Genomic DNA, 24,507 nt, shown 5'->3' with positions numbered 1-24,507 from the left:
TTGACTTGGGGTCGAGCATTAATCTTATACCGTTGTCTATTATAAAGAGGCTTGGCAACTATTCCTAATTATTACATTGTGTGTCTACAAGAATCTGACTATAATGTTGGAGCTGTGAATGATCCTGAGAGCTTTAGACAAGCCATGAGTTGCAAAGAGTCAAATTTGTGGTATGATGCCATGAATGATGAAATGAATTCCATGAAAAACAACAAAGTATGGGATCTTGTAGAGTTACCTAATGGGGCAAAGGCCATTGGTTGTAAATGGGTCTTTAAAACCAAGAAAGATTCATTAGGAAACATTGAGAGATACAAGGCCAGACTCGTTGCTAAGGGATTTACTCAAAAGGAGGGAATCAATTACACTAATACTTTTTCTCCTGTATCAAAGAAAGATTCTCTTCGTGTAATCTTGGCATTAGTTGTACATTTTGACCTTGAGTTTCATCAAATGGATGTAAAAACAACCTTTCTTAATGGTGATTTAGAGGAGGAGGAGGTTTATATGAAACAACCTGAAGGTTTCTCTTCTAATAGTGGTGAGCATTTGGTTTGCAAGCTTAAGAGATTCATATATGGGTTAAAACAAGTCTCTCGTCAATGGTATCTTAAATTCCATGAAACGGTATCCTCATTTGGGTTTATTGAAAACCCCATGGATCAATGTATATACCAGAAGGTCAGTGGGAGTAAAATTTGTTTTCTCATTTTGTATGTGGATGACATATTACTTGCAACCAGTGATAAAGGTTTTCTACATGAGGTGAAACAATTCCTCTCTAAAAACTTTGATATGAAGGATATGGTGAGGCATCTTATGTCATTGGCATTAAGATCCACAGAGATAGACTTCGGGGAGTTTTGGGTACATCACAAGAAACCTACATTAATAAAGTTTTAGAGAGATTTAGAATGAAAGATTGTTCATCAAGTGTTGCACCCATTGTCAAGGGTGATAGATTTAATTTGAATCAATGCCCTAAGAATGATTTTGAGTGGAAACAAATGAAGAACATTCCATATGCTTCTGTTGTTGGAAGTCTTATGTATGCTCAAGTATGCACAAGGCCCGACATTGCATTTGTTGTTGGAATCTTAGGAAGACATCAGAGTAATCCAGGTATGGATCACTGGAAAGCTGCAAAGAAGGTGTTAAGATATCTTAAAGGAACAAAAGATTACATGCTAATGTATAGGCAGACGGAAAATCTTGATGTGATCGGCTATTCAGACTCCGACTTTGCTGATTGTGTTGATTCTCGCAAATCAACATCAGGATATATTTTTATGATGGTTGATGGAGCTATTTCATGGAGAAGTACTAAGCAAACCTTGGTTGTTACTTCTACTATGGAAGCCGAGTTTGTCTCCTGTTTTGAGGCTACTTCTCATGGTGTATGGCTTAAGAGTTTTATTTCTGGGCTTAGAATCATGGATTCTATTTCTAAACCTCTGAAGATTTTTTGCGATAATTCAGCAGCTCTCTTTATATCTAAGAACAATAAAAGTGGAAGTCGAAGCAAGCACATCGACATAAAGTATTTAGCCATTAGAGAAAGAGTTAAAGATGAAATAGTAGTTATTAATCACATTAGTACTGATTTAATGATCATTGATCCTTTGACTAAGGGCATGCCACCAATAAAATTTAAGGATCATGTAGAGAACATGGGACTTGGGTCCTCCTTATGATTGTATACATACAGTTTATTAATAAAACTCTTATATTGTGATGTTTTCTCATTTTCATGCGCACATCAGTTTGAGAAAATATGTTACATCTGGACCAAGAGTAAACATTGGTTTATTCATCAAGTTAGTTACCACATTACAGATATATATTTGAAAATAGACATGTTGTAATACATATATGAGACTACTCGCTTTAAGAGGGACTATCTCTATGATTCACATATTTATTTCTTGAGTAAGTTTTCCATGACTCATTTATGTCAATAATCAGTTCTATGGGCCAAGTGGGAGAATGTAACAGTTTCTTATTTTTATTATAATTATTATTAATAATAAACCAATTTTAACGTGGTCCATAGTTTGAGATTTTTGTTCTGAAAGGGGTATGATTTATTTTGGTTTTAATGTAAATTGATATGACCATTTAATTGGATGGTAATGAATTTTAATGGCTTTAAATTCTTGATGGTAGAATCAAGCCTATAAATAGTCTTTGATCCCCAAAGCTTTCTCTCATCAAGAAAATAAATACTCCATCTATATTGAGAGAGCAAGAGCTTGGAAGAATCAAAGGCAGTGCACTCACAACACTGCAACAATGGTTGGAGGTAAAACCTCTAATTCTATTTCCGTATTTTGTTTTATTGATTTTGTTGTTCTTTTGTTATCAGGAACATATGATCAATATATATATTAATCTAACAGTATCAACTATCAAGCATGCATAAACTATGTACTTCAATACCTAATCATCAATTTCTACAAATTTATACAAACCCTCAAAAAAAATTATAATAATCAAAAACTTACAAGAAGTGAGGAATATTTGAAGTTGATGTAGTTGAATGAGCTTTTTGATGTAACTGATGTTGATAGAAGAAACTTTGATGTTATTTGATTGATTTTGAGAGTGTTTTAGAGAAAAATTATTTTTTTATCAAGTGAAAAAGAAGAAGGGTTCTGGCGCGTTATATACAAGTAGCGCCGGAAGATGCATCTCCGTAATTTTTTCACATTAAATCAAACTTTTCTTAACTTAGAATGCGTTTGGATATGCATTTTCGGATTCTGTGAATATTTTTATATTTTCACGTAATGCTTTTAGTAATACATATGATATATCCCAAAAAAAAATTGAAAAGAAAAATTAAATGAATTGGACTTCAAACTCACTGATGTCTCAAAATACAAAGAAAGTTAACCAAAATTAATCAAAATATCTACTGGTTAATTATTAACTAATGACGTCTCAATGTATAAGTCAACTTCTTAGTGACTAAATCAATCTTTCTCGACACTAAAATAAAGTTTTTCTTTGAAAATAATTTTATAATTGCAAACAAGCATTTATATTTCCACTAAAATCATGTTTCACAAGTAACAAATTCGATTTGGTAGCTTGCACGGTGACATTAGTTTTATATAACTGGTCAAGTTATATTATAATTTAGTTTGAAGTGACTTTTGTTTGAACAATTTCATTAAAAATGTAAGTCTTAATTTGCGTTATGTTAAAACAAAAACTAGTAACAATTTCATTCTAAATGTCAGTCTTATTTTGTCTTATGTTAAAACAAAAACTAGTAACAAGTCCATTCTATGTTGATTTGAATCTTCATGTTTGTAAATTGTATCTTCTTCATTGAACATGTACAAGAGGTAGCCATGCAATGCTGCAATTTAAAGCAAAAATCCAAAAAGTTGTATGAAATCCATCTATCAAGGAATTCAAGCAAAACTCAACAAATGGCATCATTTTGTTTTAGAAAATGGAATACACTTTTTGCACGCTCTTAATTGGATACTGGTTTTAAATCATAGTCTACATTTTAATCATAAGCTTCCTGTTTTTTCTTCTTTTCTCTTTTTTTCTACTTTTTTTAAGCTTTTCAAAGATTATTATTACCATTGTTGCTCATTTCTAGCGATATTGGAGGCCAACCCAATAGCTTTTTGCTTTTTGTGGATTGGTTTTGACTTTTAACATTTCTGCTTCACACACTAAACAGAATCACTAGCAGAATAAGTGATTCATAAATCTTATACTGTTTTCAAGATTTTCAATTATCATTATAACATAATTAAAAACTTATAATGCACTGTCATTATCTATGAATTATGTCTAATTTACAAAAATCTGAATCAAGTAGTATTATGCATGTATCAAAATTTATGTTTGTCAGCTCAGGACAAACTATCATCCATAGAAAACTAATTAGTAATTCATCATCTTCGATTATCTGCAAAAAAAAATTGCTAATTTATTATATCCAAGGATAAATCTTAACAAATTAGCGGTTTCAAAAGAAAGAAAGAAAAAAAACTCACCTCGCAGTTAACTTACAGAGTTCATCAGTCCGAATGGTCGCGAAAGCGAATAATTTTCTTGATGAAAGGTTTTTCCCGACAATAGCTAAAAGATAAAAACAAAAGTATGTTAACAAAGAAAAAAGCGAAAGATAGACCAATAATATTCATAAGAAGATCTTAGAAGTCGAAATAAAAGGAAAGATGAATATACATCATGTATGATGACACGCAGAAGCAAGCCAGCCCAACAGAGAAATGGATCATAAATGTTGGCCAGAAATTATCTTGGTCCAAAACTACATTTTCAGAAACAAGAGTGATTACGCTTGAAAGTAACAGAATAACCCATCCTGAAGGAAAGCAGCCACGAAAAGAAAAGGAGGAAGATCCCTGTGGAGAAATTAAAATAAAATAAGAAAGTCAGTGTTAATATTTGCATCAATTATGGTCAGGCAAATCAAAGCCAATTATCGTACCTTGAAGTAATCCTTTATGAACATCGCGGAATATAAAATCCTCAGAGTCATATCTTTAGTTGAGTGAAGGATTAAAACAAAAACTTTCATTTCAACATTGGGCTATAAACAATAACTGATGTGTTTGTGCGTCCTTGTGGTTTCCATAAGGAAAGAAAACAGTGAATAGCATAAAATAAGCAACTGTCAAGATTGGTACACAGGTAGAAAGGATACTAAGAGAATTTGCCATGATCAAGCCCACTGACCCATATAGCCTTATTAGTAGAACATTCAGAACTACGGAGATCAAAGAGAATACAAGTAGCGAATCATTTGAACGCTTGAGTTGGCTCTCTGTTGCAACTGCATGCATAAAGGCTTCAGACGTTCCTGAAACGAGGAGAGAAACATAAGCATCATAAACAGGTGAAGAATGTAATCCACCAGGGTAGCTATAAACAAGGGAAATAAGCAAGTGCATAATGGTTCATACCTCTATGAATTTGGGTTAGGTCTACCTAAACTATATCTCATCCATTGAGGATTCATAACAATACTTAACTATGTTAATGCATCATTATGCATTGGGCATTCGAATGAATCAAAACCTACAAGTTCTATAACACCAATCTCACAAAAATGTAAATTGATTAGCATCGAGTGATTTGATTAGCAACGAGTCATCCCAAACTGCTGTAGTAGAACTTTGCTGAATCGACCAGACCAAATCATGCCTAACGTGAATGTTTCAAGCCATATAAACGACTCCTCAATTTGCAAACCAAACTACGCCCTCTTTAAGCAACAAATCCAGGAGGATGCTCCATATAAATCTCCACTACCAAATCGTCATGCAAAAAAGCATTTTTGATATCTAACTTAAACAAGGGTCGAAGTTTCATGGAAGCCATAGCTGTAAAGATGCGGACAAATGTCATATTCACAGCTGAAGAGAGGGTACCACTGTAATCCTAACGATAGACTGGAGTATATCCTTTTACACTAGCCAAGCCTTTAATCGACCAACCTGTTCATCGATTTAGTGCAGTCGCACACAAAAACGGCGGCAAGAAGGTGGCGCGTGTGGCTCACATGCTGGAATGCGCAAAGCTTTGTGGCTGCATCGTATGGCGGCAGCGCTTCAATGATCGACAGATTGGTAGCCTCTTATTCCAATAGAGCCGCATGCGTCACTGTAGGTGGAGGTGGTAGGGGCTTTAACAACTGCCAAAGTTTGGCAGCCCATATCCCTAAGCAATATGAGACTAAATCCACCTCTTCAAACCTAACACAATGAAGGTGTTGGAGGCTGCAATGACGGCAAGTCAAATGCCGCAATTAGATGACTAGGGGCGGAATGCAACAAAGGCAGAATTCCCAACACTCCCCCTCACATTCAGGTCTCAATGAGACCAAAGCGTGGACGATGGAGGAAGCACAACAACGGATCTAGGGTAGCTCTGATACCATACTAGAATTTGGGTTGGCCATAACTCAACCCTAAAAAACCGGCGTGTAAGGTGAGGACTGCCCAAGCTTTATAAACACTACGTTACGCAGGATATCTCTAAGCAAGGTGAGACTACATCCACCCCTTCCAACCCAACACAATGAAGGTGTTAGAGGTTGCAATAAAGGCAAGCCAAATGTAACAAGTAGACGGCTAAGAGCGGATCGCACGGAATTTCCATCAGATACTAACAAATCTAAATAAACTACCTCTGTCCTTAAATATAGGACTCTCTTAAAAAATATCTCTTTTTATAAGACCCATTTTTTAATTTTAAACTACATTAACCATTTCTTTACCAACATATCCTTAATTATTTTACCTCTTTCTACGACTTATAATACATACTATGATGGGAATGTAAATAAACTCTCTCTTGAAGAAGAAATTTGTAAAAACATCCACTATTAACAAATTTATTACTACTACCAACTTTCTTAATTCATGTGATTTAATCAACAGGGCCCTATATTTCGGAACAGCGGTAATAATCAATATCTCAACAGCTAGTTTATTGGTTATAGATTATTATGAGGTTGTTCGGCTTGTTAATAGTATCTCAACAATTGAATTGTATACTTTTCTTTCCCTTTTGCTGGTAAATTAAGAATTATAGTCTTTCTTTTGCAATCTTCATTCTTCTCATTACTCAATACTGTTTTGTTCTGGGAATTATTTCCTACTCTTCATAATATGTAGCATGTTGAGTGGGGAAATCCCCTCGATTACCCTATTTGATAGTTGCTAATAATAGATGTAATATGTTTAGAAATTATCATATTCTGTTGGCTAGTCTTCTGCTGTACTTAACTATGAAGAGTCATGACAATAAAACTAACAGTCAATTTACTAATTCCTACTTCACCTACGGCATAAAGCCCCAAGAACCAATGTAATAAAAATTATTATTATATTTAACAATTAAGAAATTTAGCAACGAGAGACAAGGTGAATTACCATTCATAGCCAAAACAATGACATAAAAGCAATAATAGCGGAGAACAATTGATGCTTCTCCATCACTCCATTTTTTTCCATACAACAATCTAATGAGGGAATAAGAATAACTTGGACCAAATGCCATGAAAACAACACCTGCAAAGCACAAAGCTGGATATTATACCGCAGAAGAACCAGTAGAATATACAATTTAATGCAAAGCATGTCTAAATTTCCTCCTGTGTGAAAAATGAATAAGGCTATACACACAATTCTTAATCACGGCAGTACAAGTGACTAAATTTGTGATTAAGAGTGAAAGTTTTAGGCAGGCCACAACACAGTAATTGTGACTTGTGACAAGAAAGACTGTTTAATTATCTTTAATATAAATAAATTACTGATTCTCCAGCAAAAATTCAAAAACTAGATTTTCAAAAATCAAACTATGAAACAGTGAGAATTTCAAACCAATAATTTTATGGTCTCAGAAGGTTTACCAATGCCTTAGACACATCCTCTTTGAGAGATCATTTAACATAATTGTTATTGTCTATTAAAATTGTATGTCGACATACTTACCAAGCTGACAACATATGGTTTTTCATAAATATGTTCTTTCTTGTGGCACTTAATACCGGCCCTAGGTAACTGAGGTCAATCTGTTAGAAAACCTCACTCGGGATTACATCCATATTTTCCTATCCTATTTCTTTCCCCTACAGGAAGAGTCACAGCCTCATAAATTGTAAGATTCAAGTTTCCTTTCTTTTATTTTTTTCAATAAAAGACATTCTATATCACAAAAATGTCCATTATTTTATTTTCCATGTGGAGGGGAAAAATACCTTACTTAAGTTTTCTTACTACAAAAGATAAGAGAATAGGAGTACACGTCCTATATCATATCAGGCAGCATCCCAAATGGTTATACAGTAATTTACATTGACTGCATCTGTTTATGCGACTTTACGATTTTTAAAGAACCAGTTAACTTGTTGGTACTGAGAAATCGGAAAACTAATAAATATGTATCCAGCACAAAATATGAAATGAAATGAAAAGACATACCAATCAACAAAACCAACTTGAGGGATTCTGTCAAACAATTTCCTAATTTCTTGTGTTTTCCTGGGTATTCTCCTGTCAAGCATAACAAAAACATTATTCAGTTTGTGAAATTGAAAACAATTTCACTGAAGCTGTATGCCCGGCTAAAACAGTAAGCTTTATGATTAAACAACAACAACAACAACAACAACAACAACAACAACAATAATAATTAACTGGTAGTTAATTAAACCTAACACACCGCGGTGAATGAGGAAGAGATGATAAACAAGAGGTATGTGAATACCAAAAGCTATATGTATTATGATTTCTAAAGAGGCGGAAAATCATAATGAGCGAGAGTGACTTAGAAGTAAATAATAACTGAAAAGAAAGCAAGACAGTTTTAAAGTTCAAATATCAAAAAAGCAAGGAAATAGAACCTGAAGCAGACCTTGCAAATGTTGTATATGAACTTTCTTCAAATGGTAAAAAGACAAGTCTCACCACTAAGCTACCTGAAAGGTGGTATTTTTTGAAAAAGACAATCATGCTTAGACAACAATAGTTAAGCTTAATGCAATTAGAAGATTTAGAAACACAATAGTGCTTCTCAATTAAAAAAATAAGTATTCTTGATGCAATTAGAAGATCTAGAAACATTATAGTGCTTCTCAATAAATAAAAGTAAGTACACTTAATGCAATTAGAAGATTTAGAAACACAATAGTTAAGCTTTCCAGCACAAATTATCTAAAGCATATACTGACCTAATTTATCCACGAGGCCGTATACAGCTTGATTATATGGTGTATCAAACCACACAAGCACTATCTTCTCTCCTTCCTGAAGGATCAGCTTTCGAAACGATTGAAAGGTAAACAGAGTGCACATCTTCGAAAGCTGCTGGTCAAATCCAAAAAAATTTCCTTTTCTGCAATAATTTGTTACTTATAAACTGCACACTGATAACATAAATAAGCAAACATCAAACAAAATAAAGCTCATAAACATTAACAAGTTTCCACTATTTCCTTGCAAAGCATATCCAATATATCAGATCTTAAATCAAGAGAAAATCGTGTGTAACCAGAAGACGAGATGGGTTAAGACTGGCATCATTTTGATACAACACAATAGACTAATACAGGTAAGTGTACAGTTACGATTGAACTAAAAAAAACAAGAAGTTATCTGTTGCTATATTGAACTGAAACAAAAGAGATATCCGGTTACAATGGTTCTGAAACGAATGAAATCGGCAATGAAAGGAAAAATGAAATGGAGTAGACTACTACTTCGTTTGAGATGGATTTAACAAAAAGGAAAAAGGAAAAGGAAATATACCCAGAGAGAAGGATTGGATCCTTACTCTATATACCAAAACCGTACCCAATATCTCAAAAACTGCCCACTACGGTTACTCCTCCCCTCCCTAATACCCTTCTCATGATTGCTCAGATTCCCCAGATTCTCCCCTTCAATCCCTTCCTTCCGCATGTCCCTTCTTTGTCATCACTCTTTTCTCTCCATTCCTACATTTGTACCAAGTTTTTCCCATTTTCATATGGTTGGAAGCGTGATTCATGGACCCATTTTCATATGCTTAATGGGCCTATCATGCAACCGACAAGAAAAAAGAGAAGATAATAGACATGGAATTTAACATTGTTCAACTGACAGCAAAGGCTTACATCCACATATAAAATAGAAAAATAAGATCAATAAAGATTACAAGGAGTAGCTTCTGGCAAATATGACTCCTCTGAAAGGACTTGAGAAGATCTAGCCTATTATATTCCTATATAAGCCTGTCAGACCATTGCTTGGAGCAGAAGCACACAACCCTTTCCTTGAGCTATCCTTGCCTAGTTCTAAATTTATGAAGTCCTACTTTTTAAATTTCCTTTATCTTCTGGATGAGAAAGTAATAGAAGTAACAGGTATCAACCATGTGTAGAAATTTATGTCAAAAACAAAAAACTGTACCTGAATGGGAAAAGGTAAGAATGTCTAAGTTTCCGAAAAAAAAGCAGATAGCCCCAATAACCAAGAAATAAGCTGGCTCCATAAGCAGACTGTGACAGCGCAAATATGATTGATTTTTCCTGGAAATTATCATTCACCTCAGAAATCAGTTGTTACATGAAGATTACCAAAGTCCACCACACTATTGTGTAAACTATGGATTACAAGTACATAAAAATCCAATGCACCTTGATAAACTAGTTCTTATAAAATGCAGAATAGGGAAATGAAACAAACAAATGTTTTTTTTTTAATGGGACATGTTTCCAAAAATTAATGAAATAAATTACTTGAAAGAAGCAACACTGTTGCCTACTGTCCATAATGCAAGAGTGAAGCACTAGAAGCTCCTTTTGCTCTGCCAAAATTTGACAATTAAAGAGTCAAAGGGCTAGCTAGAATTTGTGGGATTTGACATTTATGTAAAGAACTCTTCTGTAGAAGTTTTTCAATAAGACTTTTTTTTATCACAGATTAAATCATCAGCAAATAATCTATTTTTTATTGTAGTTTAACTTCTCTAATTTCCAGTTTCTATAATTGCTCCTGCTTATTGAATTGCATTTCTGATTTATCTGAACAGCTTTTGGTTCATCAAGAATGTAACAAATGAATTATTTATAGAAGCAAAAATTAAGAGAATATTCAGTCTAATGGTCTCACTTTTAATAAATTAGAAAAAAAATGTCCGTAGACAGAAAAACAACGGCAACTAGTTTGCAAAGGCAATAGTAGCTGACAAAAAAGAAACTTGTCCAATAACTAACCTGTCATTGGTATGTCAAAGAATAGTAGAAAACGCATTGACTGTCTGCTTAATGATAAGGAAAGTAAAGACTAAAATATATGCTCAGTATAGCAAAGCTCTTACCATTCCAGTTAGCTTGACAATTAAAAAGTACATCGTCAAGCACCGTGAGAATGTAGCTACTGTCTCAACCATCAACCGTAATTCAAGCAAGACCAAGTTCTGGGAAAGAATATACAAAGGCTCGGCCAACAGCTCCAAAATGCACGCACAACCTGGCATAACAAGAGAACTTCATTGATAAAAGATCAAATTGTGATACTTTGAACAGTTATTCCAGGATGTGGTACATCAATATTTTTAACAGGGACGATATTATAGAAAATACCTCTAATTACCCATATAAAAGTATAAGAAAAGGAAAACATATGACAATAAGCTTCGGTGGATTACCATTGACCAAGACAGCTTGCCCATAAGGACTAAAATAACTTATTTGTTGCCACCAGAAGACAAAAAGGGATGCTACAATGGTAACAAATATGCCAAGTGGGACACTCATCCATGCTACTTTCATTAGCTTCACGACATCTTCTTCCATTGAAGTACCATCACTATAATATGAAAAATATATATTTTAATGGAGCTCGGGCAAGAGCATAGGAAAATTCAATTTTAAAAAATAATACAAGTTAATAACCTTTAATTCCAATCATCTGAAAATTTTAGGAATATTCTAATCCATCAGAGAGTTGTAGATGTAAACAACATTTGAGGGATTTAATATTCATTTTTTACTAGTTCATTATGTTAAGAGTCTCACATCAGATGAGATGTAGCTGGAAAAATATGTTTATAAGTAGGGGCAATCCCTACCTTACAAGTCGTTTAGTAAGGGTGAGTAAAGCCCAATTCAAATTCTAAGATGGTATTGGAGTCTATCCAAAATCCGCTATCGGGTCATCCACCATGTATTATACACGCGCCAAGCCCAACACTATTAGGCTTTACGGGTGTAATAAGAGTCTTAAATCAAATGAGATACGGCCAGAAAATATGTTTATAAGTGGAGGAAATCCTCACCTCTTACGAACTGGTTTTGATAGTTGAGTTACACCAAACTCAAAATTCTAAGACATTCAATATATAGATATAAGTATAACCAATAATTGAGAGACTCGGACCAGAATTTTAATAATTCTTCGGATTGAACAATAACATAGTTTATCTAAAGCATCATAAAATAATAATTACTTACCTATGATGCTATAGATCTAAACCAAACACTAAACTCATTTTATGCTGAAGCGTGTCATAAATGAGTAGTTCAAAAACATAGATTAGATAAGGATAACAAAGAGTACTAAAAGAACTAACACACCCCTCATTATCAAGCATGAAAGAAGCCAAGTCACGAGTGATGCCTCCAGCAAGAAAATCAATTTTAGAATACTAAGAGCTTCTTCCATACTACAGTGCAGTTATAAATGCATGACTAACTCTAACAGAATTAGTTATTCTGTTGAGATATTCAAGCTCGACAGAAACTAAGGCCCATTAGTTATTCTGTTGAAATGTGCAAGCTCAACAGAAACCAAGGCCCAGTACAATAGAGTAAACTACATGCAAGATAGAAGGCCCATGGCACAATGAACGATGAGAGCACACCACCATATATTCCTAATAGCCAAACTAACTTGACAAAACAGTGTAAAACAACACAGTTTTCTAAACACAGTTACTCCTATATGATAGAATTAGTAAAATATAAGGGATCACCGTTTTATATCCATCCGCATGCATGCTCGTCGGAAACCCTCCCGGCTAAGAAATAAAACACATGTGACAAATAGATGAAACTGCACTGCATACATCTGCATGACAAAAGGTAACATCATGGTAAATCATTTTTAATCAATTAAGTTTACAATGCAGCACAGAACGATAACAAAGCACATACACACACCAAAAATGACATCCAAATAAAGAAGTATATAATTAAAGCAGACGACAAAAACGTATACAGATTGCTGATGCTATATCAAATCCAAGTAAATGGAAATAATCATCACAACTGGAAAAGTAAGTGGAAAACAATTTATTTTAAGGAATATGACTCGTCTAAAGTGAGAAGCTCACTTCAATTTCTCATTATCTTTTATTCCTCCATGTTAAGGGTTTCTTAGGCTTGGTGCGATTAAGGGAAGCATCTTTCTGCATACACTGAGTTGTTGGATTCTTGGTGTGAATATTTATTCACTCCCAGTTAATGTTGCTTCGGTGTCATGCTTCTAAAGAAGGGAATCAAAAAGAGTGACTAGCCAGAGAAACAAAGTAGTTAGTAATGGAATGTTCCAAAGATTCTTCCTTAAGGGCTAAAAGGATGGCAGAGAAGAGGTTCTTACAGGATAATTTTGGTGTTGCAAAACTACTTGCAATGAAGGCCTTGGGCCCTGAATCTCGATATTGACGGCATCCGTGAACTGCTGGCAACCATGATGTTTATATAGCTGATGAAAAAAAGAATTGGTGCAGAAGTTAATTGGTACAAGGTCCTTGGTGCAAAGCCCTTAGATGATGATGATGAAACAATTCAGAAATGTTACAGGCAGATGGCTCTTACTCTGCATCTGGAGAAAAACAAGGCAGTGGGTGCAGATGGCGCATTTAAGCTGGTTTCTCAGGCTTGGACTGTATTATCTGATAAAGCTAAGAGAGCCGCCTTTGATCAAAAGTGCCGCTTGTGGGAGTCCTTCAAAAGGATTACTGGTGGTATACCTCAGAATAGTTTGTTTGATACTACTAACTTTGGTGGGAAACCTTCTGAACCTGCTACTCGGGGTGGTTTGTTTAATGCTGCTAACCGAAAGAGCAGAGATCTCACAAGTGGCACTCATGCCAATCCTACTCCAACACCTCCTGTACCTGCTCGTTATAATGGTTTGTTTAATTCTGCTACCGGGAAAGACATAGATCAAATGAGTGCTGCTCACACCAATCCTACTCCAAAAGCCCCTCTTGATAAACCACATTCATTATGGACTGTGTGCAGTTTCTGCTGGACACATTACGAGTACTTTGCTGTTTATAGAAACTGCAATATTGTTCGCGCCGGCTGCAACAAGACATTTTTTGCTTCTGAGACACCAACCCCGCCTTTAATCGCAAATGCTTCACCCACTTCAAGAGCTTCTTTGTTGAAATAGCATAACTTCAACTCAACCGGATTGGTAAGAAACGACCATGTTTCAAGTAGGACACTGATGTCTGCCGTCAACTCATTGCTTGGGTCAGGTCCTTTCTCTATGCCGAGTGGCATTTCCAGTGAAACGACATCAGTTTCTACTGCTTCTGGAGCTCTTGGTCTTTTTAACAGGCCATCTGTGAATTTGAAGAGAAGGCATGAAGATTCGACACCTCTGATGAGTGAGGAGACACATTTTGGGAAAACTCATGTTGTTTGAAAGAACTGTTGCAGGTTCAGATTTTCAGCCTTCTTGGAAAAAAAAAGTGCACAGGTGAACATAAAGTTGATAGTGATAAAAGAGGCATGGAAGCTGAAATGGCATCAAAAAGGAATAAACTCTACTGACGTGTCTGGGTCTCTGAAGAATAGTTTTGATGCAGGAAAGGTTAGTGCTGCCGGAAACTCCAGACGAAATGGTACTAGGGACATGTCTCAGCAGAAAATGAGGAACATCTTGATGGAAAAGGCTCGGAAGGAGATTTGTAAGAAACTTGATAAGTGAAAGGAGAGTTGTAGAAGGCTTGATGAGTGGAAGGAGATTCGTAAAAAGCTTGATGAACGGTATGCGTCTTCTATATTAAAGAATACTGGTGCAGAAGTCAAAGTGAAGAAAAAAGAAAAGCCTGGTCCAAACGAAATTGTTGATTCTGAAACCAACAACAACTCTATCTCTGCTGACTCAGAGGTCCCTCTCTCTATCTCAGCGAGTTCCAGACCCAGATTTCCATGACTTTGATGGGGACTGAATTGAGGACACTTTTGGTGAGAACCAAGTGTGGGCTGCATATGATGATGAAGATAGCATGCCACGCTACTATGCCTTTATCCACAGTGTGATCTCAAAGAATCCATTCCAAGTGAAGATAACCTGGCTGAGCGCTAAAACCAATGATGAATTTGCAACGATAAAGTGGGCCGGTTCTGGCTTTCCAAAGACCCCCGAGGATCATCAACTAGGCAAGCGTGCAATCAGCAGCACTCTCAATTCTTTCTCGCACAGGGTCAAGTGGACAAAAGGTTCAAAAGGAGTTTTCCATATATATAGACAAAGAAAGGGAACGTTTGGGACTCTTAACATGAACTAAATTACATTTTAAGGAGTAAGTTTACAATCATACAGTCAAAAGATGGTAACGAAAATCAAAATTGGAAGAACAAAATATTACCGCGTAGTCCTCTTCAGTGAGATGCCTCACAATCCATGTGTTGAATATAAATGGAATTCCTCTCGACAAGAATTGAGTAGCTGGATTCATGTTATCCCCAAAAAAAACAAATTGTGAAATTAGAATAACTGATTTGCTAAGAAATTAGTGAAATTAGATAATTTCAGAAATTGTATGTTTCTGTGTCTAACATGTAAAGAAATTAAAAATGATGATAATGTGCAATGGTGTGTTGAAAATAAAAAGCGAACCTAAAAGGTACTTGAATGTGCGAGACAAATTGGTTGGGTCTTTATCCATCGACATTGGAAGTGAATGAGAAACTGCAAAACTGAAAACGGTTGATGTCAGGTATTTGAATTGATAGGATATAGGGAAACTGAGAAAGATTGAAATGAATAATGGTAACAGAGTAAAAACCTAATGTAGATGTTTTGATTGCTGTGAAACAGTATTGTCAGGCTATTAATTGAGAAGTCGATGAACGGTGATTCAGTAGAGATTCCGGCGAGTTCACGGTGATTCAGTTTTTTACAGAGGTGGGATTAGAAAAAGGGGAGGGCTGGGCAGGATCCAAACCCATTGAAGTGCTGTTGAGTAAATACAAGCTCCGGTCCTTCCCTTCTGACGCCGAATAAGAGTTTTTGATATAGCCTCAAGGATGATACCAACTAATTATTTTATTTTTGAATTAAATAAAGGGAGAAATAAAATAATAACTTAAGCATTATTTAAAAGATTAAAAAAATACGTTTTTTTTAAATAGTTGTGTATTCAATGCACTAAAAATATAAATATTTAATTTTTTAAAAGAATATTATTTGTATTTAATTAACTTTAGAATTTTTAATTGGTGTCTAGCATGACCCATAAATAAATATTATATATATTATTAATTAAAATAATATTTTAAATCTATTAGTATCTAATAAAAGATTATCACTAAACCCTTCTTAATTCAAGTTTGTTTTTTTTAATCACATGATTTTTGTCTAAACATACTAAAGTAATTTTTTCAATTTTCATGCAAAACTTAAAAAGTTTATTTCCAACTTTCAATGTGAAATTCATTGTTCATTGCTTCATGCATAGAGTACTCAAAAGATATTCTGCTGAGATCTTAAAATATACTTCAAATGTTAAAAACTTTCCCTCTTTATTACCCCACATCCGGCCTCATTGCCACCGGCGGAGCCAACGCCATCGCTGTTGCAGATTCTGTTTCGTTATGTTCTTCATTTCACCACTTTCGTCCCCAACTCCATCTCCGTTGGAGCTCCTATTTCATTATGTTATTCATTTCGCCACCTTCGTCCCCAACTCCACCGTTGTTGCATCTTCTGTCCGGTTCTGTTCAGCACGGAAAGAAGTTCCACATTGCCGTCCCAAAAAGGTGATTTATACTCCTTGCAGATTTGTTCTGCTGTCGTTAACATTTCATCATTCCACACTCGATTTCATAATACAAATCCACCATTATTTGTACCTGATCAGATTATTTTGTCACGTCAAGGTTAACCCTGATGTAATGTAAGTGTAAATCTACTAGATTATTTTGTGAAAATTAGTTTTACGATGCTTTGATACATGATTTTTTTATGAAAGCTGGGCAACTTGAATCTGCTTCGATTCTTCACTCACGAGCAAAACAGGTTGGTATTAGAGAATATTGAATATTTTTCAAGAATAACCCCGATATTGTCAAAGATCATGCTATTATTATAATTATAGAATGAAATACTTTAAGAGATAAGCATGTATTTGTCTTTATATGAATTTAGATTAAATCATATTGAACTTTGTTTCCTCCTCAACATTGATTATCATCTCTCACTATAGAGAAGAGTTAAACATAAAGTTCAGTGAAGTTGTTTCATAATAAAAAAATTGTTTTATAGATTTGCTCGATTTTGTATCCTGGTGATGCCACAAAAGGTGGGATACTCCTACGGCTGAAGCAACAGTACTTTCTCTGCAGTTCATCGCTTCGTGTAAGTTAATTCAACTGGTAAATCTCCTTTTCATTTGATAGAAATGATTGAGATTACAAAGGTTGTACCTTACAAAGAGATAAAACATTTTTTATTGGACAATACTTCATTATTTTCGGCAAAAGATTGAATTAAGATACCCTAAGTCATCATTTAATTGGTTCATTTCATTCAACTACAGTTAGCAAGAGTTTAGCATATTCATTATAAGTTAATTGATTATGTTGCATGTGTGGTTTATGCATAAGAGGACTTTGACGTAAGTAAACTTATTCTTCCATGCTTAAGCTATATTAGTAGCTAGAATTTGATTCGTTAAACTCTCTCTTTCACTATGAATGCAATTTTACAGATGAGCATAGTTCCATTGTTGAGGTACAATTGTTTTTTGTCATTCACTAATTCAGAAGAAAATGCACACAAATATTTTGATATAGTGTTTTTATTTTTGTGCATTTCAATTTAATTCTAATGTGCCGGCATCGTATGATCTCAATCAATTCTAAGTTGGCATTAATATCACCTTAAGAAATAATGTCAGGTATGTTGTTAAGATGGGGAAATCATATGTTGTCAAAGTTAGCATTGATATCACCCTATGAAACAATGTTGATGACTTAGTATGTGTTGTGCATTCAAATTTCTTTTATTGTTCTATTGTTGTTTTGGTGTGGTGATGTTTTAAGAGTGTTGAGTTATGTTATTTTGATTGAATTTCAACCGTTGTTACGGCTGTTGCTGAAAGCTTCTTAAGATAAAAGGTTTGTTTAAGAAAATGAGAAGGCACTTGGATCAATTAGGGGTTCTTAACTTTGGGCTCTAACTGAGAGGTAAACTTGAATTTGTGATTATTGACTTGTGGTTATTTTATTTTCATGTACTATCTCAGGATACGATGTCTCGAATACCTGTTCATCATGGGGAAGAACTCTGATGGATGTCCCAAGAAGTATGTGGGTATGTTGAAGAAGTATTAAATAGTTTAGTTGCTAATGTACCAAAGGTAAGCTTCGGTTTTGACATATTCTATGTTTAAAAATTTTCTTTTTGACAATGTTGATTTTAATGCCTTTATTAGTTGTTTGGTTGACAGGAAATTATTCTTGGCCAAGTTGAAAAAGCTAAGGAAGACATGTTGAATCAATTATATACCTCTATCAGGTTCAAAACTCTACTTATTTGTTTGCATTTGTTTAAGTTAATCCTGGGTTTTCCTAGGAATGTGAGTTTATTTATTAAAAGCTTCTGAATATGTTTGATTTTTATCTTTAAGTTGATTAAGCTCTCTTGCAAAAGTTATTTACATGTCAATGGTTTTTATCTCTCCATTTTAATTTTTAAGTCTGGTTATATATGATCTTGAGTTCACTATTATCCTTACTCTTACTGTTTTTAAATACCGATTTCTGGGTAACCACTTCTTTGAACAAAATTTTCTTTTGTAAAACTTTTTTATTTAAGTAAGATTGATTTTATCTATGCTCGATTGCATATTTATTGTTGTTGAATTGGTTGATTTCATTGTTACATAAAAGGAAAATCAAAGTAGATATAACAAGATGGTGGATGAATGGTTCATAGATAATGAATATAGTTTTATTTTCTTGTAGGTACAAGAGCTTACTAAGTTATTGGTAGAGTTATGGGAGCTTATGGAAATTCCAATTGATGAGAAATAAGCATTTAGCCATATTACTAGATTAATTTCAGCATCAATTGACAAAGTATCAATTCGAGGATGACTTTTTGTTTGATGTCATTAAGCAAGTGTGAAACTTTCAATGAGTTCATATGGATGTGGATAATAAAGTTGTTAAACAAATTATGACTAGCCGCATAGAATTTGGTACATAAATTATATCTAAAGTATTATTAAAAAAATTTCTTAAAATATTAATATGGCTACTTATAAATGTACCTTTATGGTGAAATTCAATTAATTTCTTTTCCTAAATATTAGTTCAAAAGATGAATGAATTTGGGAAAGTTTTTTTTGTTTTTGTTTACAAGCTTAACAATTCTATCTTGTAATTCATTTTGGAATGATTTCAGCATTTGCTTTATACAACTTCTGTTGTAATTCATTTTTTAGTGATTTATGCATCCTTTTGATGACCTAGATTGGTTAAACATATGATTAATTGACACGTGTTAGTCTATTTATTAGGGTTGTTATATGTGTGTTCAACAGTATGTTATAGGAGAGTTTTAACTTTATTATTTTACCATGTTTTCAAATTCATTGTCTTTAATCACATAATTAGATTCAGAGTTGAACTAGAGACAAATTCTAATTTGGAAGAGAGCGGTTCTGAAAAAGGTCGACATCATAATACCTCAAAGTCTTCTAAAGGCCGCAATCACTTCTTTTCTACTAACAAACTTCAGGTTCATCTTGTGTGAAAGTTTCAAAAATACAAACCAAGTCAAGTGCTGCAAGTAGTAGCAAGAAGAATTCCAAAAACTCTACAGAAGTCGTGAGCACTTATTTTTTCTTGACAAAATTGTCTTCCATCTAAATTGACAAAAACAATATTTTGATTTTCAAAAATATCATTTTTGTTATTTTAGTAATTTGTTAATATAATGAATTGCCTGTGCAGGTAAAAAACAAAGGAACGCTGATTGAACCTGATGATGACAAAGCAAGTGAATCCAATAAGAAGTCAAGTAAGGAACTTTATCAGGTGAATAAACCATTACAAATGAATTATACAATCATTTTATTCAATAAGTTGTTCATTTCTTTATTTATTATGCCAGTATCATAAAAATTAAATTTACAAAATCTCTCAAACATTACATTAACAAGTAATGTGTGTTCCTCTATTCATTTTGTGAGATATTGGATCGAATTTCAGTATAGTCGAAGGATAGCTTCTAAGTTCGACAATTTGATAGGACCTTAGCATGTCGTCAAAGTCTGTTCACATGTTGTAGTCAAAATATGCTAGGATTGTTAGCATGTCGAATTGGGTCAGTTTGTTATGCTCAATTGTTTAAGTTAGCTTATTCTCTAAGTTAGCTTGTGTGATGAGCATGTGTGTAAAAAGTCCATTAGTTTAGTGTGTTAGTTTTCTTATAAATAGCATACTAGTCTCTCATCATTGTATAATACAAATCCTAATTAGGGTGAGAGAGGTTATTTGTTATTCTGTAATACTTGTAATATTGTTTCAAAGAGAAAGTAAAGAATAACAGTTTATAACTAATTTCATTGTATTCTTACTGTTTTCTTCTTTTCTATCCTTTCGGGATTCTTACCGATCAAAACACCAATTATACTTTGTAATTCTGACATCGTTTTTCATAACAAATTGGTGCGGTGAGTATGGAGTAGATGCCATAAATAAAGTATGAGATTGAAAAGTTCACTAGAGTGAACGATTTCGGTCGGTGGCTTTTGAAGATAAAAGCCATACTAGTTCAGCATGTTTGTTTAAAAGCGTTGAAGGGAGGCACAACCATGGATGTTACGTTAAAGGATAAAGAAAAAATGATTATGGTAGAGAAAGACCACAACGCCATCTTATTAAGCCTTGGTGATAAGGTTCTTCGACAGGTTTCGAAGGAGATGACGACGTTGGGTCTTTGGGAGAAACTCAAAAGTTTGTACATGACCTAATCATTGGTCAATCGCCTCTACTTGAATCAAGATATGTATTCATTCAAGATGAGTGAAGACAAAGTTATGGCTGAGAAGTTAGATATGTTCAACAAGCTGATTTTTAATCTTGAAAATATTGATGTAAAAATCGAGGATGAAGATCAAGTGATATTACTGTTGTGTGCTTTTCCCATAACACATGCTCACTTCAAAGAAAATCTCTTGTATGGAAGAGAGTCTCTGACCTTTGAAGAAGTTCAATCATCATTGTACTCTAAGGAATTGAACAAACAAAAGAAGCACATGCCATCTTTGATTGGTGAAGTTTTGTCGGTTAAGGAGAAATTCACAAAGAAAGATGGCAAGATCGACAAGAAGAATGGTAAAAGTCAATAGAAGTCTTATAATGGTGATGCATCTGGTATTAGATGTTATCACTATAAGAAGGAGAGTCATACAAGGAAAGTATACCATGAACGTCTGAAAGATTATGGAGGTAAGGATAATGGCAATGCAACCATTGTTCAAGATGATTTTGACTCATCTGATGTTCTTGTGGTTTCAAGCGGCGACTCAAGTAAAGAGTGGATTATGGATTTAGGTTGCAATTGGCACATGACTACAAACAAAGACTTGTTCGAGAAACTATGTGATCAAGATGGTGGATATGTATTGCTTGGAAATAATAAAGCTTGCAAGATTGCAGGTGTTAGTTATGTGAGATTCAAGCTCCATGGTGAGTTAATAAGGTTGTTGACTGAAGTCGGGTATGTACTCGATTTGAAGAAAAATTTGATTTCTCTTGGTGAATTCGACAAGAAAGAATATGTTTTACAATGAGAGAAAAGTATTCTAAAAGTCGTGAAGGGTTCGAAGGAAGTCTTAAGAGGCGTGAAGAAACAAGACTTATATACCCTTGAGGTTGAAGTTGTTAGTGGTTCTGCAAATGTTGCATCCATGAAACCTTTGTCGAAGACAAAAATTTGTAACATGAGATTGGGCCATGTCAGTGAAAGGGGTCCTGTCGAATTGGGGAAACAAAATCTTCTTGGTGGAGACAAGGTCGAAAAGCTGAAGTTTTGTGAACCATGTGTACTTGGAAAATCTTACAGGGTGAAGTTCAAAAGTTGGAAGACTCTGGTCGAAAATCAGACCGGTAGGAAGGTCAATAGGTTGAGAATCGACAATGGCCTTTAATTTTGCAATGAGGCGTTCGACAATTTTTGGATTATATTAGCTTCTATTTGTAATTCTCTAAATATTAATGATTTGAAAATATAAATTCAAAGTTGACAAAGCGTATTATGAATTCTGACGGGAACCCGTACGAACGCACGAGTTTGTTACTAGTATCTTTAAAAAATGATATTTGTATTAATACATTTGATAATTTTAGATCTTCTCTTTTATTTTTCTCTTCTCCCCTCTCTTAATCTTATTTTCTCTCTTGATTATATTTTTCTTTTTTAATAATGAGTGTGAGTGAAATTAAGAGAGAGATATAGAGTTAGGATAAGGAATAAAAGAGAAATGAAGGAGAGGATCCAAATTTAAAAAAATGTATTTTTGCTTTAAAACAAAGTTACTCATATTAATTTATATTAATATGATTCACATGACAAAATCACTATCTCATTCAAAAGATGGTATGTTCAATTATCAAAGTTGATGCAAGAATTTTAATGATACTCATAATCTAGATGACCTATGTTCTTCAAACTATTGTTTAAATATGTCATCACCGAGAGAGTTATATATACTATGGTCTTGTCACAATTCACTCAAATATAAAAGAGGCAACATTTAAGATGGTATAAGATTCCGATACTATATTTTTTATGGAAATAGATACAATTACGGCATGAGAACTTTGACGAAAAAAGTATAACCTTACGTTGTATTTCCCTTCATCCCCATCTCTAGGTTGTTGCAACTTTTCTTCTTTTTTCAGGGTCCATAAACTTATAACCTGAATATTTATGATAATCTTCTATAACTAAATTGAGAAAATGAGACAGGTCTCAACTACAGTATGAACTAATTGACAAACAACATGAAATGGTTCACATCAAGGAATATGTCTTCAAACTCACGAGTGGTACCATAATGAATGAAAGAATGTGACTTGTTTAAGCAAGTGTCACCTATTAGAATTAGCAATCTCTTTTTCAACTGGGAATGATTTTCTAGAGTACATGAAAGATTAACACAACACCTAAAAGCTAAAGCTGGAGGACGACCTCAGCCCCAAAACATGAAATTCAGTAAACTTAAGTTAGTAGAGCTAAAAGCGTGGATTCGAAGGTCATATTGTTGAGTTTTTTTAATTAAGTATTTTTGTAATTATGACATTCATGTGACCTTCGTAAGTTTTGATGGATTTGAAAAAAACTCGTCTAACTTTTATTTGACTATCTTTAGTTAGACTAATCTATTTTGATGCACTTTAGAAAGACTTGTCTAATTTTTATTTAGCTACTTTTAGTTAGACTAACCTGGTTTAATGGATTTGAATAAAATTCGTCTAATTTTTATTTAATTGTCTTTGGTTCAACTAACCTGTCCGGAAGGATTTGAGAAAGACTCCTCTAACTTTTATTTATCTAGCTTTGGTTCGACTAACCTTTATACATTTGCTAACGAATTGATTATATCCAATTTGATTGTTTGTCGTCCATTTTTATATGGTTTCCATTTTTATATGGTTATCTTTAGTTAGACTAGTTTTTATATGGCTATCTTTAGTTAAACTAACATGGTTTAATGGATTTGAGAAAGACTCCTCTAACTTTTATTTATCTGGCTTTGGTTCGACTAACCTTTATACATTTGCTAACGAATTGACTATATCCAATTCGATTGTTCATCGTCCATTTTTATATGGCTATCTTTAGTTAGACTAATTTTTATATTGCTATCTTTAGTTAAACTAACATGGTTTAATGGATTTGAGAAAGACTCCTCTAACTTTTATTTATCTGGCTTTTGTTCGATTAACCTTTATACATTTGCTAACGAATTGACTATATCTACCATCTTTAGTTAGACTAACATGGTTTAATGGATTTGAGAAAGACTCCTCTAACTTTTATTTATCTGACTTTGCTTCAATTAACCTGGTTTAATGGATTTGAATAAAATTTTCGTCTAATTTTTATTTAATTGTTTAATGGATTTGAATAAAATTCGTCTAATTTTTATTTAATTGTCTTTGGTTCAACTATCCTGTCCTCCTATTACTATTTTGGGCCAACCATGTATGAAATATTTTTAATGCAAGCACTATCATATAAAAGAGTAAGATGTTCATGAATTTTCCTGGCTCTACCAATTTAAAAACCCAACCATAGCATATGGATGATATTATTAAGACATCTTGATTTTGCTACTATACTTGCATGTATATATGAGAACAATTCAGAGATGTATTTTTCTTCCACCTTAGAGTTTGTAAATGAACTTTTAAATCATATTGTGTCAGAATATAAACTCAAATTAGAGGAATTTCTCAAATCCCATTATACGAATATAACAACTATTTTTGGACAGGGTTAATTCAGATTCACCCTTTCAGCTATAATTTATTTGAATCGACCAATATACAATATATGAATATAACAATTCGTTACTTCCATCTTTCTCAACGAAATTCAAGAAGCTGAAAAGTCATACATTACTAAATTAACTATAGGCTAAAACTGTATTAGAATTAATTAAAACAAAACAAAAACACGAGGGCACAGTTTTGTCCCCTATCAG

General features: G+C 33.8%; 1 protein-coding gene and 1 long non-coding RNA gene across 6 annotated transcripts; one reads left to right on the top strand and one right to left on the bottom strand.

Annotated features, from left to right (window-relative positions):
- Positions 1 to 3,709: 3,709 nt before the first annotated feature.
- Positions 3,710 to 15,824, bottom strand: LOC127092239 (uncharacterized). 3 transcript variants are annotated; one of them, XM_051031086.1, is made up of 19 exons: positions 15,402 to 15,471; positions 15,151 to 15,230; positions 14,331 to 14,971; positions 13,361 to 14,230; positions 13,143 to 13,247; positions 12,877 to 13,054; positions 12,517 to 12,611; positions 11,191 to 11,351; positions 10,861 to 11,012; positions 9,951 to 10,069; positions 8,732 to 8,895; positions 8,405 to 8,479; positions 7,983 to 8,054; positions 6,930 to 7,067; positions 4,697 to 4,852; positions 4,481 to 4,533; positions 4,216 to 4,394; positions 4,023 to 4,107; positions 3,710 to 3,934 (listed from the first exon to the last, which is right to left on the bottom strand). In XM_051031086.1, exons 7-18 carry the CDS (start codon positions 12,609 to 12,611, stop codon positions 4,047 to 4,049), a joined length of 1,425 nt encoding a protein of 474 aa, XP_050887043.1. In that variant the 5' UTR covers positions 12,877 to 13,054; positions 13,143 to 13,247; positions 13,361 to 14,230; positions 14,331 to 14,971; positions 15,151 to 15,230; positions 15,402 to 15,471; the 3' UTR covers positions 3,710 to 3,934; positions 4,023 to 4,046. The 3 variants fall into 3 exon arrangements, with proteins under 3 accessions (XP_050887043.1, XP_050887044.1, XP_050887042.1); XM_051031087.1 differs by lacking the exon at positions 12,877 to 13,054 and having other exon boundaries at positions 13,361 to 14,971; XM_051031085.1 differs by lacking the exons at positions 12,877 to 13,054; positions 13,143 to 13,247; positions 13,361 to 14,230; positions 14,331 to 14,971 and adding an exon at positions 15,571 to 15,824 and having other exon boundaries at positions 15,402 to 15,481.
- Positions 15,825 to 16,224: 400 nt separating this feature from the next.
- Positions 16,225 to 19,036, top strand: LOC127093387 (uncharacterized). Of its 3 annotated transcripts, none has more exons than XR_007792531.1 (5): positions 16,225 to 16,543; positions 17,049 to 17,141; positions 18,031 to 18,144; positions 18,235 to 18,302; positions 18,752 to 19,036. It is a non-coding gene; the product is annotated as an uncharacterized LOC127093387 (long non-coding RNA). The 3 variants fall into 3 exon arrangements; XR_007792532.1 differs by having other exon boundaries at positions 16,225 to 16,802; XR_007792530.1 differs by lacking the exon at positions 16,225 to 16,543 and having other exon boundaries at positions 16,814 to 17,141.
- The last annotated feature ends 5,471 nt before the right edge of the window (positions 19,037 to 24,507 follow it).

The sequence above is a fragment of the Lathyrus oleraceus genome, chromosome 6, assembly GCF_024323335.1.
Source record: "Lathyrus oleraceus cultivar Zhongwan6 chromosome 6, CAAS_Psat_ZW6_1.0, whole genome shotgun sequence".
NCBI lineage: Eukaryota > Viridiplantae > Streptophyta > Magnoliopsida > Fabales > Fabaceae > Lathyrus > Lathyrus oleraceus.
The sequence above is the reverse complement of the archived record's forward strand: the minus strand, read 5'-3'. Positions and strand labels throughout refer to the sequence as shown.